The 15,752-nt window shown below is 41.6% G+C and overlaps 2 protein-coding genes and 1 long non-coding RNA gene across 8 annotated transcripts in view; 2 read left to right on the top strand and 1 right to left on the bottom strand.

Moving 5' to 3' along the window:
* The window catches only part of GFM1 (G elongation factor mitochondrial 1), a 27,179-nt gene extending 20,526 nt beyond the window's left edge, over nt 1-6,653 (top strand). For 2 of the 6 annotated variants that reach the window (XM_080623197.1, XM_080623196.1), the window contains 4 exons: nt 290-434; nt 920-1,080; nt 1,945-1,998; nt 2,794-5,420. In XM_080623197.1, coding sequence (XP_080479323.1) covers nt 290-434; nt 920-1,080; nt 1,945-1,998; nt 2,794-2,925 — 492 coding nt within the window. In that variant the 3' untranslated portion in view covers nt 2,926-5,420. Of the gene's footprint in view, nt 1-289; nt 435-919; nt 1,081-1,944; nt 1,999-2,793; nt 5,421-6,539; nt 6,577-6,621 lie in introns of those variants that run through there. The other 4 variants (XR_013957417.1, XR_013957418.1, XR_013957419.1 and 1 more) reach the window with 4 other exon arrangements.
* Nucleotides 6,410-15,752, bottom strand: RARRES1 (retinoic acid receptor responder 1; the record flags this gene model as incomplete). The annotated part of the gene is made up of 6 exons (XM_080623198.1): nt 6,410-6,721; nt 6,807-6,869; nt 7,458-7,594; nt 8,265-8,439; nt 9,378-9,440; nt 15,534-15,752. The coding sequence occupies 6 exons, from the start codon at nt 15,750-15,752 to the stop codon at nt 6,563-6,565; spliced, it is 816 nt and encodes a 271-aa protein (XP_080479324.1). The 3' UTR covers nt 6,410-6,562.
* On the top strand, nt 9,118-14,940 carry LOC308223760. The gene is made up of 4 exons (XR_013957421.1): nt 9,118-9,259; nt 12,533-12,738; nt 13,156-13,323; nt 14,805-14,940. It is a non-coding gene; the product is annotated as an uncharacterized lncRNA (long non-coding RNA).

The raw sequence follows: 15,752 nt of genomic DNA, 5'->3' as shown, positions 1-15,752 counted from the left end.
ACTGAGGTGCCAAAGAATGGTAGCACAAAGTTTTCAAATGCTTGGGAATGGGAAGTTTTCCCTGCTGTTTTTTCTCCCATTATCTTACCAAGCAAGAAGGTCCATTGGGTAGATGCAGGATTGCTGTTAGATATCATGAAAGGTTTTGGTGGGGTTTGGTGGAGGCTTTTTGTTACTACTGCTTTGGTTTTTAAGTTTAATGTCTTTTACAGGCTATTGTTAATGCTGCTCTTTTTTTAGGCTTTGTTTTGGTCTACAGACTGCTAACTTGGGAGATGTTATTTCACAGGGATTCCGAGAAGCATGTGAAAAAGGTGTAGTGTCAGGGCACAGGATCTCTGGAGTGCGGTTTGTCCTAGAAGATGGTGCACATCACATGGTGGACTCCAATGAAATCTCTTTCATCAGAGCAGGAGAAGGAGCCCTGAAGCAAGGTATAAATCTGATCATTTGGATCTGTGGTCCTGCTCACTTCCTGATTCTTGGAGCTGAATCTAATGTGCTCATTTCTATAGGTTCATTGTTTGCCTGGTGTATCCTATGGATACACTCAAAGTTTGGCCAGTTGTGTAGAGCAGAATATCTGCAAGAGTTTATAGAAATTTTAAGGGAGGCACAATAGTTCTTTTGGTTATTTGGAGAAATCCTGTTTATAGTACAGAAATACCAACAGCTTCATTTTTAGACAGTTACAAAAAGAACATTTTATCAAACTGTGTGTATTCTGGCATTGCAGTCTCAGGAATAAAAGGCAGGGGAGATGGAATTCCACATAGTTGATTATTGTTTTCCCCCACTGATGTGAAAAGCACTTAGCATTAACCATAGAACACCTCTTTGGTATGCACAGGGGTACCTTGAATTACGTAAGGCTTGTTCTTTTATGTTTGATTATTTAATTATTTTTTTCTCACCCCAGCTATGGAGAATGCCACGGTGCGTATACTTGAACCCGTTATGGCGGTGGAGGTGATGGCACCCACAGAATTCCAAGGAGCAGTGATAGCTGGAATTAATCGCCGCCACGGCGTGATCACAGGACAAGATGGCGCAGAGGATTACTTTACTCTTTATGCTGAGGTTTGTGTTGTTTACTGATTCCTGACCTTTCCTTTTCTTGTGCTGCCTTTCAACTCCCTTTACTGTTTTACTTCCTGTCTAATGTACGTAAACTTGTAGCTGTGTTTTTCAGTGGATGAACATGACATTAGTTTTTCAGCAGATAAGCATAACAGTGTATTGTTGTGGTGTTAGTAAACCTATTGTAGATTTGCCTTGCTCCAGAGAAGCCAGCTTACTGACCTAAAGTCAGATGATGGCAGAGAAAGAAACAGCACTCTGATGGCTCGAGATGGACCGCCTGTGCTACCCGAAACAAATCTGGGCAGCAGTACAGGCACACAGAGCTCAGGGGAAGATCTTTTTGTCTGCTGTCTTCCTTCAGCTGTTGCCTGTGTTAATGTAATAATTACAGATAAATGCAAATTACTTGTCTTCAATGTTCCTTTTTTTTTTCCCCAAAAAAAAACTTGTGTTCTTGGGGTGGTGAGGTAAATCGTCATTTGCCTTAGCTAAGGGCAGGCTACACACTGCATTGCTTCTGCTTCATAAATTGAAAGCTTCATAAATTTAGAGCTCCAGTCTTGAGTTATTTCAAGCGCAATCTTGTGCTGAGTGTCACAGATTACTGAGTCTGGGGTATTTCAATATGTGGGGCGTTCAGACTCTGGTGGAATTTTGGGGGTTTCCTGCTGGAAAAACGTTGTGAATACAAATTAGTTGAAATAAGAGGTAATTTACAAAAATAGATAATTAGATCACTACTGTTTCAAAAGAGCACCAGATTTTGCTGACTCTGCAATTGTAATTGAGATTAATTGGATGATGACCAAAGTTGATGGAAAAACATGTTGTTTTTACAAGAAGAGTCTTTTTGGATTTTAGGTGCCACTGAATGATATGTTTGGATATGCTACTGAGTTGAGGTCTTGCACAGAGGTATGTACTCACTGGACTTTTTGCTAAAACATGTTTATTTCTGTAAATCAAGTATGCTAATTTGCATCATTGTACACAGTGTATGCAACAATAAAAGCAGTAAGAATCAAGTGCAGAATCAGAAAATAAGCTTAGAGGTTTTGCTGTTACGTTAACTGTAGCTTTTTAAGTAGCATAGCTATCATCAGCTGTGTTATTTCTGGTCAGAAAATTCTTTCATGCTTTGAGGATAGAAGAGATTCAGAATTGTAAGCGATACAAAGTGGTCGGTATCAGTAAAGGTATTAAATTCACAGGCTGGAAAAGTTTAGGCGTACGCCTTAAAAATTATGGATGTCTGCAGGTAGAAGAGATTTTTTTGCAGCAGTGCCAAAAGGTTAAGGTGTCCTTTTTTTATAATGTATATGCCTGTAGTTATGTGCTCTTTGAATGCATTTGAATTGGGTAAGTCTGTGTGTGACATAAAATCCACTGTTCCACATCTGGTGACACAAAAGTGTTGGTTTTCTGTGGGCACTCAAATGAGTTGGTATGAATACCACAGTCACTTTTAGGTTTGAAGCAGAATTGTCACACTCATGTAGTAGGAACCACAGGTGATCTTAAAGCCTTGTTCGCAGGAACAACATCCAGATACTGTGTGGGTTTGTATCTTGTATGTGTGTGCCTCAGTACATGATGTATGGTTCGTCATACACACTTACTGCGTGTATTTCACAGATGAGGGTGTGGCCTGCTAAATAAGTTCACACTGTTTGTGTCCTTACTTTGACTGTTCTTTCTCTAACTCTACAGGGAAAGGGTGAATATACAATGGAATACTGTAAATACCAACAGTGTTCGCCCAGCGCTCAAGAAGAAGTAATTAACAAATACCTCGAAGCAACAGGGCGACTTCCTGCAAAAAAGGGCAAAGTCAAAAACTGACTCTTTTCCTCTCGTATACGTTGAATGTTTTTTCACAATATTCTCCCAAAGCTCCATTGCCCAAGCTGTGGCAACAGTCAAGGCTGGCTGGATAAGTGCAAGCTGCAGCAGGACTTGGACTTGTCATTTCATCGTAGTATCCTTCCTTTGTGGTGTTCTCAGAAGCCACCAGGAGATTACAGAATTGTTCACGTGTAAATGCTACTAATTAACAAAATATATAAATGTTCAAACACGGATGTTAATTTGTCTTAATCTATTTGTAGTAAAATAATTTTAATTTTTTACTTGATACATCATTATTTTGTAATTAGGCCAGTTCCTGTTTCCCTGGTTTTGAAAGTTTAAAAATTTTTATTCGGGAGACTTGGCAAACGCTGACCTGCTGGGCAGGCTTGGGGGGATGAGCCACAACCCCATGCTCAGCGTTGTCTCACATGTCCTCCAAGCACAGATCCTTTGGCACTTCCAGCATCCCTTCAAGAGAATGAATGTCACTTTTCCCTCCACATCCTTCAGAAACCGTGCCAGAAGCCTCCAAAGTCTTTCTTGTCACCAAATCTGCCTGTCTCTGACAGTAGAGGGTATTTGAAGAGGATTGAGGAGAATGTATGTAGAAGTTAACTCTTTCTGACACTATGAGTGACATGGATTTATCTTATGGCCTTGCTTTCTTGTTAGAAAACTAAACCAAAGTTTACTTTTCCCAGAATCTTCCAATCAAGAGGACATGTTACTGCTGATGCTAGCTTGGGAATCACTTGAATGGTTCTTGGTCACTGAGAAGAGAGCTGAGACAAGGGTACTGCAGTTAGGTGAGAAAGAGTAGTTATCATTATTTACTTTTTTGTTAATTGCTACCAGAGGATCCACACTGGGGTTTCTTTGCGTGGTCTCTCTTCCTGTCCTGCTCAGCTTAACAATATTTTTTGCAGACTTCCAGTAAACAGAGAATGAATTTCCAGTTCAAAACCAGCCACATTCCTGGCACAGGATCAGGGTTGATGGTTACCAGACACAGACAGAATTGTAGCAGCTAGGCATCTTCTCAGCCTTTGCAGGCAGACAGTGAAAATTACTTACTTTAACCTCAAGAACAGTGAGAGATTGTTCACGGGTGGTTAAATGCTGTCTAAACACAGGCAAAATGCGTATGAGTATGATACTGCTTTGGGCCAAATCCTTCCTGATTCCCTTACACTCATAGCTTTGGTTTTGTGAGAATACTCAGCTGGGACTTGTTTCACAAAAAGCCCTGCAGGTTCTCGTGACATTTGGAGATTTTCTTAAGCAAATACAGCACGTTTACCAAAAGTCAAAGATGGCTTATAAAAGCAGAATCAATGCAAGGAAGAAATGGGGTAGTTATTATTTTATTTATACATATGGCTTTTATGTTGTGCTTGGTTGAGGCCAGTTGTGCAGTGAATTCCTTGCTTATGGGTGCAGCCAGGGGAGCACTGTTTCTCTGCAGACCTGGCACAGTGTGGTTGGCCCAGCTCAAGCACCGGGAAGAGAATATGTGGGTGAGGAAAGGCTCACAGGAAATGGGGCACTGGAGGTATGGTGGAGAGTGAGAGCCTTGGGACACCCTGGCCTTTGTTTCTTTGAGCATGATGGGGCTTTTATTTAGTCAAATTTTAGGTAGTGCTCACATTATGTCTGAGTTAGGTGAACTCTTCCTATCAGCAAAGAGGGAAAAGAGTGATTTCTCTTCTCTTGCCTCCTCCTCTTCCAAACAGGCTCTGCATAGGTTTTGTAGCATGGAGAATTCACTGTGAACCTGCCCAGGCCTTATCTCAGACCGCATCTGCATTGATGTAACCAAGAATTTTGCTGTATGATACTGGGTTCTGGCCCACTAACTGAAATCATGGCCCTAAAGAATCTGGTGGAAATTTTGTCTTTGAGTTCCAACAGGTTTGCTACTTCTCCAGAAGTTACAGTGCAGCTTCTCATCTGACATGAGTTTGTGTTGATTATTAGTAATCAGTTACATCCATCTGGCAAGTTAGAAGTGCCCAATCCTCTCTTTGGTGTTTGGAGAGTCTCACGAGGTAAGGGAACTGAACTTGTGTTTAGGTGTGTGCTAAAGTAGAGCCCCAAAGTGCAAAATCTGTGCTATTCTTTTAATTCTAAAAAATATTTTCATCACCAGTTTCTTTAAGAAATGTTGCCATTACAAACTCTGATTTCATGCTTTAGATGATGGAGAATGTTTTACCAGCATGAAGGAAAACACCAGGAGTATGTGAAATGCTGCTTCATGGAATTTATTGTAATGCCTGTTATGTGCTGATATAAAAAGCTTCAGTCAGTAAAAGTACATTGGACTGTAATACGCTTGTGTAAAATGCCTGAATTTGTGGGGGTTAACAGATCACCTGCCTAAATAGTTAAAGCTGTCATGTTAAGTATCTTAAATCATGGTTCCAGTTACAGATCAATGATAGTGCGATGTAGCACAAATTATAAAGAACAAAATCATCCCAGAAGCAGAGGCCGTGTTTCCCGAAGGAGGAGGTACTTACTGATAATGAGTTAATTTAACCTGGGAGAAATCTTGCTCATGGGGGGAAGAAAAAGCAAACTGGAGACAGTTTGGCACTATCTGAGCAAATGGAGGCAAGGCAGCAGCAGCTCTGCTGCAATGCAAATGGAGATCTGGGCATGACGGGATAAAACCACATCATTACACAATCATTGCACAACATGCTGTGTTTAGTATAGGCACAAGATGTAGCAGCTTTAATCCACGAGTTATTTGATGGGGTGTTCTGCACCCCAAACCCCAGTGTGGAAATTCATCCGTACAGAGCTGTTGGTAGTTCTCTTTTTGTTCAGAGCAATAGAAAGAACTGCAAATACACAATGATAGTGCCCTCAATTTCTGCCTGAGCAGCACTGCCGTGAAGGGCTCTGGGATGGGGACAAGCACAGGCAGACCCAAAAACATGTTTTCCTCATATCAGTATTTTCTGAGTTGCCTTCACAAGTAAGAGAGAAGAAACTGTCAGCTGGTGCTGCAGGGCACAGCAGTGCCTCAGCAGGATGAGGCCATGCAGAGGGTGGTTACCAGGGCCTCCTGGGGAGATGTGTTGCTGCCTGCGCTCATCCAGGTCCTTCTAGAGGCTGGACAGCAGGAGGAGATGGACAGCTGGGGTCAGACAGCAGTGTCAGAAGGAAACCCAACCTCCATCCTGCGGAACAGTATTGTTTATTGGAGTTGTAAGTTAAAAATCAGCATGGATCTAGCACAGCCCTCCCCCCACCCCCCAAAAAAAAGAATCAAAGTCGGTAGACAAATATTTCTTAGCAACAGATTAATACATTTCTCAAGTTTTTTATCCCAATATATTAACTTTGTTTACAAACTATGTTATTCAGAGCTACAGTAAGTCAGTGACATAAAATCAACTTGTGTATGTTTCTCTGTGTATATATGTAGTAGCAAAGTTTCTTATGTGGAACTGTACGAGTGCAGCAGTTTAAGAAACTATGGGAATTAATTTTGGAACAAGACAGACTAGCGAAAGCACTCATTCATGGTTCAACTTGTATAGAAAAATTGCAGCTCCAGGTCTATTAATACAAGGATTTTTCATTTAATATAGGTATGTAAAACTGACAAGTGCTTTTAAAAATGGGATCCCTTTTCATGTAGAACCCCAGCAGCTGATCCAGATTCCATTCCAGATCCATCTTCCAGCCCACGGTTTTCTGAAGCGCAGAAGTATTTTACTTTCAGAGGATGACTAGGAAGCCAGGTGAGGCGCATGTGACATGAGATAATGTCCTGGAGAAAAGAATTAAAAATACACATCTCTTACAGTTTTGATGCTCTTCATGAAAGGAGGTAGCGCAAGCCTGCATTTTCTTACCTGTGTTGGAATTTCATGAAGCAGGATGGTGTAGTCAAACTCAGTAAAATCATCTTTCCTTATCTGGGCATGTTTCAAAAAGAAAAAAAATACCAAAGACACAAGTTACACTGTTGAAGTTCAAAGGCTATTCAGATTTACTTGACTGTATTTAGCTTGCTTAGAGAGCGAGGTGATGTGAACAGGGCTTGAGATGGCTGTGGTCAGTGGGGCAGGTTTTGTGTGTGGAGAGACAGGGAATTAGGAGCATGTCCTGCCTATAAAAGTTGAAGGCACTAACTGTGACGTGGCTGTACAGTCTGTTTTCTGACCTGAAACTCAGCTGACTCTGGTCCTAATTAATTGACTAACCCTCAAATAACTTTGAGAATCCTCCCTGCTTTTTAATTTTTCCCTCAGATTCTCGTTTGAAATAACTCAGATCTCATTCTAAGTAACTAGGGATTAAAAACTGAATGCTGTTTATTGATCAGAGGTGATGGGGGGGAAACAAAGCTTTGGAAACTCCTGTTCATTACGCTGCAGGTGTAAGGTGTGCTCCCTGAGAACTCAGGTTGGGCACTGGCTGATGCTGTCTTTCAGCCTGGCTAGGCTTCACTTCGCTTACCCACTTCACTTACTCCGCTTACCCACTTCACTTACTCCACTTACCCACTGCTTCACAGACTTCACTTGTGCCATGAAGTAGCCCATGTTTTCTGTTGACTTTTCCCACATTATGTAGCTGCTGCCAGCAACAGCCAAAGCCCACACTGATTCCAGTGCAGGTTCGATATTGCCGTGGCTGTCTGCAAGGGAGAGAAAGAGTAATATAAAATGACTGATTCTGTCTGTTCAGTGGGAAAATTATAAACCTATAGCGCTTCTGCCTGGTGCAGCACTACTCCTGGGAAGCAACGTTTGCTTTTGGTGTTTTAGTCTTGAACAGGGAGGAAGGTGATGCTGAGCCTGCAGTCAGAGTATGAAAGCATGACAGGACTGAAATTGCCAAGAGACTCTGCTCCCTGGGTCCCTGCAGGGAGGGGAGAAGCCCAGTATCCATGACAGTGGAAGCCCCTACCTAGTGGAGAGGAAAAGAGGGACCGGCGTGCTCTGTTTCCAGGATGGAAAAATTCTGTTAGTCATCCCTTGTGAATTCCCCCCTCAGCTGCGGAAGGGGTGTGGGTTAAGGCAGTTGTTACCACTGAGGATGTTTTGCATTTACTTGAATATAAAACTGCACAGGCTTTGCTTTTAAATCCAAAACACCTTCACAACAGGTGTTGGGTTGGTTTTTTTTTCTCCCCAAGAATTGCTGGCAAGGTCACTTGTTCTGATAGTTAGCTCTATGGTATTAGGGTGCTACTGCAAATGCATGTGTCTCCTTTTTAAAATGCATGTACATTTGCTTCTGTTCTTAAAAGCACCCAGGCTCTTTAAGATAAAATGAAATACAGTCAGTTATTTAGAGGAATATACCTGGAATATTGTTTCCAGTTATTGGTTTTGTTTGGTGCCTGATTTTTTGGTAAAGTCTGTTGTCCTCTTCCTGGATTTGCTCCTGGTCTTTGCTCTGCATGCACTTGATATTGACAACAGGCGGAGACTTTGTCTTCAGATACAACACTGTAGCAAGGCAGCTCCCAGCATTTTCCTGGAAAGATAGAATTTAAACCTGTTGTCTTTAATCAAGGTTTTATTTACCAGCAACACGTTCTTAAAAAGGCTCTTGGTACATGATGTGAAGTATACATATGGAATACGCATATGATTTTGTGAGATACTTTGTATAAAGCTGTACAGGGTCAAGAAAGTCTTCAGAAGGCTATAATTTCTATCTTGGGTTTGGTGTGGGTTTTTTTTGTTTGTTTGCTTTTTTTCCAGAAAAGTAAATATGTTAAACCCACAAGGCTGAAGTGATTTAACAGAACTTTTTAATCAAAATGTGTCAGAAAAGCACTAAGTCATCTTGGAAATATGTCTTGAGTTCTCAAAAAATAACCTTAATTGATAACAGGGACTCTTCTTGTGTACTTTAGCCTTGAAACAAAAATAATGCTTCATAGTAAGTTCTGAAAATAATTAGAATTTGATAAAATGTGTGTGCAATGGAAAAGCAGATGCTTACAGTGAAGTTGCTAATGACAACTGTCTGACAGAATGAAGGGGGGGGGAGTTCTAATGAAAAAACCATACAACCTGTCAACTCTTTATTCTCATTTTGGTGTGCACAGCAAGAGCTACAGCTGGATAATGAGGACCATACTCTCATGTTGAGTTTGGACCATTGCAGGTGCGTGTGACTAATATGATTTGAAACACAACAGGCTCTTCAGGCACTGAGCAAAGTGGGTGACTACAGTGCTCTGACCACTTGGACCCAGGCAGAGACTGAGGGCTGATGAGATGAAATACTCGAGTGATCCCAAGCACAAGCCATACCCCATGCTGGACAGACAGGTTGAACCAGAAAGGTAAGTCTTTCCATTGTGAAAGACCCATTTATGACAGCACTTAAATGTAACCTGTTATGAAGATATTGAAGTTCATTTAACACACCAGCAGAAGAAACATGGAGGACCATAAACTCACCCCACTTTTGTAGTCTTCAGTAGTGAACTGCAGGTAGTACTTGTGACCAGAGTCTGGGATGCTCTGGAAGAAAGAAGGATTCAGCAATTGGCATAACTATAGCCTTATGTACTGTAACTTGCCATAAGCGCTGAATAATGGAAACGAGGGCATCATGGCTACCTCAAGGAAATTGGTCAGATGAGATGCACTGAGACGGTCATAGCAGCAAACTGTGAAGGATCCTGATACTACTGTTAAATAGCCCTTATGTTAAGGTATGGTTTAAACCCTTTCCTCAGAGAGATACACAAGTAGAAAAATGCAGCTTTAAGTCCTTCATGGGACGGATTGATACTGAGTAACTTTAAAAATCATAAAATTACAGATCTGTGTTCAGCCTCCAAGGAAGTTTCTTTTTTGCACAGGCCATCACAGTGCCCTTGAATATATAAATGAATCAAACCTTGCTGACTGATTCACAGCTGAACAGGAATTACACTAAGGCTTTACACTAATTTAGCCTTAAGGATGCTAACCTTTCTAGTTATTTTTTTTTCTACAGTGACTGGAAAGAGACTGATTTCACTACACAGCATGTCAAAGCAGGATTCTGATCTGCTCTTTTTGCTCTGGAAATACCAGTCACTAACTTGCTCAATCTACTATCCAAGATTCTGCTTGTTAAGGAAGAAATAAAAGAATACTCCTTGCTTATGGAAAGCAGCCAGTAGCATCTCTTATAGCATAATGCATCAGAAAAGCCTTAAAAGAGTAAACTTTGAGATACGCCATTTTCTTGGATATCAGTTTTTTCTGTTTCTTTATTTGGGTGGGGTTTTTTTGCTGTTGCTGACAGAAATGGTTCATTTAACAAATTGTATTTTTGGTGTGGGATATGAGACTGTCCCAGCCCAAAGCATGCTGAAACAGAAACTGTCTTTTAATGTTGACGATAAAAAATATTAATTACACTAAAACAGGATCAGTGTCTCATTCCATAATGAAAGAGCAGAGCCAATAAAAAGTATCTGCATTATCTGGCCTATACTTCATTAGTCAGTCTCTTGTTTTCCTACCAACTTTTATATTAACTTTAGAAATTCCTGTATTTTTGAGTGGGGAGTCTGAATAACAAATAGTGTGGAAAAGTTTCTATTTCTTCAACTACTTCCTTATAAAATAAAATTATGTGTTATCTAACATTTTGTTACATTTCCAATCCTTTCTTTTGATTAAGTCAGCTAGAAGTAATGAAAGTAAGTCTTTTTGTGTGCTGTACTGTGATTTCATAGACAAGCTTTCTGACATACAAGGTCACTTTTGTGTCTGAAAGTTTATTCCTTTTGCATCTATTGCCTGGCTTAATAAGAGGCATTCTCCCTTGTCATAAACCTCTTCTTGGTTCTGTTTGCTGCTGATGGGGGATATATCTTTACCCAGGCTTTTGTGTGTCGCATGTGGCAGAATATAGAAAATTCATCTTACCGGAGCAGCAAGCTGCCTTCTCAAGCATATGTTTAAGTCAAGTGACTATTCCAGCAACAGCGCTGATTTGTTAGTCTTATTTGGTTTTTAAATGCAATACTCCTCAGATAAACAGGTAGGGAATTCTGGCTGTTTGCATAATTTTGAAGCTTAGAACCCAACGCAAATGGACATGGTTTATTTATCTAAACTTGGGCCTCTGTGTTACTATCATACTTTCTTCCTGGTAGCCATTAATAGCATAACCATTAGCAAAATTTCATTCCCAGTGCAAGGCAAGCAGCCCAGCACTTGCCTTTAGTACACACATGGAGTTACGTGCTGCAGATAAGAGGACAAATCAGATCAGTTGCTTAATTTACTTCTGTAAAACACTCTCTTGAACTTTAAGATGAGGCAAGTCTGGAGCTGGACCCTGATCACACTGTGAAGGAAATGGACAGAGGACGAATTCAGATTATCTCTTTCTTCTCTGCCTCTCCGTTCTTCCCTTCTCCTGCCCTTGTTTTGTGTATCAGCTAAAATGCTGTCCTTGAAATGTCAGAGAATGTGACATGAGGAGATATAGCAAAATAGTAAAAGCTATTCTGAAATGCAGGCTGACAAAAGAATCAGGAATTTGTGGGGCTGAAAGAAAGGTCTAATCTCTTACTAATTACTACAGTTAAGTCCTAAGTTTCTGTCTATTGTAAAGCTACCCAAGAGCTGTGCTACCGCTGTTGTTTCTAACATTCATTTGATTAAGCATGGGTATTTTTTAAGCACAGTGACTTAGGCTTACTCCTTTTCTTGACACCAGTACCACAGATGAAAGAACATGAAATAGGTGGACTACAACACCTCTGAAGCAGAAGGAGAAACTTAGTTCCCATTTAGTTGATGATAATGGATGGGATAGGATGGTTCCTGCTGAAACTTTTCCTGAAGGGCATAGTGCCACAGGCTGCCTAAACACAGTTACATCGGGGTCTTAAAGTCTGCAACAAAACTTTTATAGTTAAACTGGATCTTTTCTGTCCAGCGTATTCAGTCATTTCAAATATGTTCAGCTATTCTTCCCATATTATTTGTTCTCACATTGGTGTTACCTGGTCTCTCTGCTAAAGAAAATATTATTTTTATAGCTGTGATAACTTTGAAAATAGTAATTAGATTCAAGCTTTCAAGTGGTGCTACAGAGCTAAAATACATGTTCAGTCTGGGTATGCATCCCACAGGACTTTGATCGTACCAGAGAGAGGTAAAAGGTATATTTGGCATGAAACAAGTTTAACTTTTATAAAAGTATTTCCACTATAATTTTGTACTGCATCACTATAAACCATCACATAGTGTGAGTTAAATCTGAGCTCAGGAATATTCAACATCATGCAATGATTTCTGGCTGAAAGCAGCCAATGTGTCCAAAAGAGAAGAAAACAAGTGAGTAATTCAGTTTTCCACTGAATATCTGGGTCATGGGATTCTTTTATTTCCGGGCTCAAACTTAATGCAATTTTCATGACAGATTTTTAGTACTGTGAAGGCCGAAACAGCAATTTAAGAGCAGTTTCATTCCAGGTCCCAAAGGAGGTGGTTTTGCAATTGGTGTACACTGCTGTAACTCCCCTCTGGCACAGAAAGCGGTGATCCATCTCTCACCCCTTGCTGCAGGTTTCCATCTCTTCTTCTGTGTGTTTCCCCACTAGCATTTCTCCCCTGGGACCAGTTTTCGGTTGCCTGATCAGAGGGCTGACCTGCTCACTAAGTGTGGAGGAGATAGCACTGCAGAGAGGAGCAAGGGCAGTGTCACCCATGGGGATTCCTACCTCACAGCCCTGGCACTGCCCCTGCAAGCCCACTCTGGTGGCTTGCAGCTTCAGGATGTTCTGGAGATGGATCCACAAGCAGCCAGGTGAGTTTCAGGTCACCCAACACAGGCAGGAAAACGCAGCAGAGATGGATAATTTCTCAACCTCTCTGTACCTAGCTTTCCCTAGACAATTTACCTACCCTGCCACGGATTCTACTGACTGTTGGAAATAAATAGAAATCTTTTAATTGACTTCTAATATTAGGATCATGGTTATGGTGTTACACTGGTTTGTGTCAAGGTGAGCTTGTGAAGAGAAATATTCATCTGTAAAATTATATTTTGTAGTCCAATTTAAGCAAGTGTAGCAGTTCAGCCAAGCAATTACCTAGCTTTACGTCTGCACCTCACTTCCTGGTCCACCTACCTCCTGCTCAGCTATGATTTATTTCTAGGTCAGCTTGGTATAGGAGACTGCTACTACATCAGTGTTCTGAAAGTTTCTCTCTTGAATTCTAGGATCTTCAGCTGGCACACACTAATGCTTCTCTTCTAAAAACATGTATTTTAAAGTGCCTCTCTCAACTATTCCATGAGGTGCATGCTGCTGTTTCCTGGAAGATACTTAATTAACAACCCACATGAATGAGAAGGGACAACAAAAAGAAAACTGTAGCCAATGGCAAGGTAGGATTTGTTATATATTTGGCATATCTCTACTATTTGTTGCTAGGACAAAAGAATTACTGAAGTCTCATTTCACCTGAACTTGAAAATGTCTTTACATCTAAGAGAGTTATCATACTGGTGACTTGTCTCCAGTCCTGTTTCCAATTACGAGAGTTTCACTGGCTAGTGGGCTAGTAATGTTAGTTTCTAAAATACGATGCTCATTATTAAATCCCATTATAAAATTATCCTATTATCCCATTATAAAATTATCCTATTTTTACTAGATACAGTAATATACCAACCAATATGAAGTTAACTATCTTTAAAAACAAACAAAACCCCAAACCCCAACATTTCTGTCTCTTCCATTTACATAATATAGCACATTCCTTCCAGGAAATGCTTTTCATTGTTTACAGTGGAGGACAGAAAAGAAGGAAGTGACTGTGTCTAGTACATTTCTCCTCTTGTTTTCACAGTGTGCAAAGAAAGAGAGGAAATAAACTATAGAAAGTGGTTATAGAAAGCTCCTACAATATCCAGTACTGTAAGGAAGTAATGAGACATTTCTCTTCTCTATGAATCAGTTTTTTTATTTCCTATCTTAAAAGACAGGTGGCTCATTGTGGGTAGAAAAAATCCCTTTCTCTCCCTGCAACCAAAACTACTTTGCAAATATTTAGTTACATGGGGACTGGAAAGAGGATCTGCACCAACTCCTTACTTCTGAAGTGTCTCTTTACTAGGCAAGTGCACTGTTTCCAGCAGCACATACTGTTGTTCTTAAAAGAGGCACAAGCATTTGTATATGTAAATATATACATATATACCTATGCACACTACCCAGTAAAGTGCCCAGTAAATACAAAAGGAGCACTTGTAAGTTTCGATAGAGAAGTGTCAAGTATCATAGTAAATTTCTGTCATAGGTGTCTGCAGCAATTTCGTAAGAAGAATGAAATGTCATTCCAGCATGTCCATGCTCAGCACCTTTTAAACTATATGTTTAATGACATGTTTGGGAATGGTGGTGAGAACAGAGTTACCTAAAGGGTGGTGTTGCAGATAAATCTATAGCAGGACATGGTGTTTGCATTCTCTGACAGGTAGCACGGCTAACACTATACTTACTTCATATAGTGCAAGGCTGAAAGAACACACACATTCTGAATTTTCAGGTGGTAGTTTGTGTTTCGTCAAAATTAATTGGAAATTATTCTGCTCATGTACTGTTGGCAACTCAAACAGGCTTCAAATTGTTTTGGTGCAGCTGCCAGCTGGGATACATGCGAAAGACTGAGGCTCATCCTAAATGTTTTAGGCTGGCTTGGAAATTCTTTCTTGAAACGGAAGATTTTACTCTACACCATCTTACTCTCAATTTGAGGAGTGAGGACCTGAATTGAACATGCCATGCAGATGCTGAAGGACAAATGTTGTAAGATCTCCTTTTTTAAGTGTTTCCCAGGAGGTTTTTCCTGTTCTCTTACTTTCAGAAACTGAGAAGGATGCAAAATCCCCCAAAACTTGTGGCCAGAAGATGAGAACGGAGCACGACAAGGGTGCCTCAAGCATCCCTGACTAGCTCTCCACGACATGAAAGCTCTGCCCCTGTAGCTGCTTCAATCTAGGCCTCTCATCCCCTTCTGTCACCTCGATTTGACATGTGAAAATAAAGACGTTTTCTGATGGGAACTGTGCTGCCTTTAGTTGAAGCTCTCAGTCTCCAGAGGTAGAAAGCCAAGTCCTTTCTGTCCCTACTCTCACAAAATAGATGGTCACTCCAGAAGTGCTTCTGCTGGAAAGATTTCCTTATCAAACTGTTTTCTTTCCCTCATGTGCCCTCTCTGTTCCTCAGTTTCCATGCTATGCTGCTTTTGATTCCAGGACAGGGCACTTGGGGCACCCTTCAACCACCGTATGGGGCGCTGGGCATGGATTTTGGGGTTATTTAAATCGTGACCTTTAGCGACGGATCCCCTCGGAGGTGCCCACTGAGGGAGGAGGCGGTGGGACTGCCGCCTCCTGAGGGCACTCGGTGGCCCGAGCCCCCTGAGGGAAGGGGGCGCGCTGAGGGCCGCGCTCTTTTATTACAGTAATTATTGTTAATTGGACTTTTCCCAGAGTTGCTTTAAAGACCGCGCCCGCCAGCCCCGCGCTCCTCCGGCCCCGCAGCTACCCCACTATCCCCCCACCCCCGGCCCCCCCGCCGGCTTCTCCCCTACCTTCAGCGTGGCCTTGCGGACCTGCCCCAGCGCCTGCAGCGCCCCGGGGGACGCAGTCTGGAAGTTGAGGTAGTGCAGGGCCACCCGCGCCGCTCCCTCTGCCAGCCGGCTGCTGGGGCTCAGCTGCCGCTCGGCGCCCAGAGCCGCGGCCGCCGGCAGCAGCAGCGCGCAGAGGCAGAGGAGGAGGGCGGCGGGCGGCGCGCCGCTGAGCCCCTGCAT

This window comes from Psittacula echo (assembly GCF_963264785.1).
Source record: "Psittacula echo genome assembly, chromosome: 7".
Lineage (NCBI taxonomy): Eukaryota > Metazoa > Chordata > Aves > Psittaciformes > Psittacidae > Psittacula > Psittacula echo.
The sequence above is the reverse complement of the archived record's forward strand: the minus strand, read 5'-3'. Positions and strand labels throughout refer to the sequence as shown.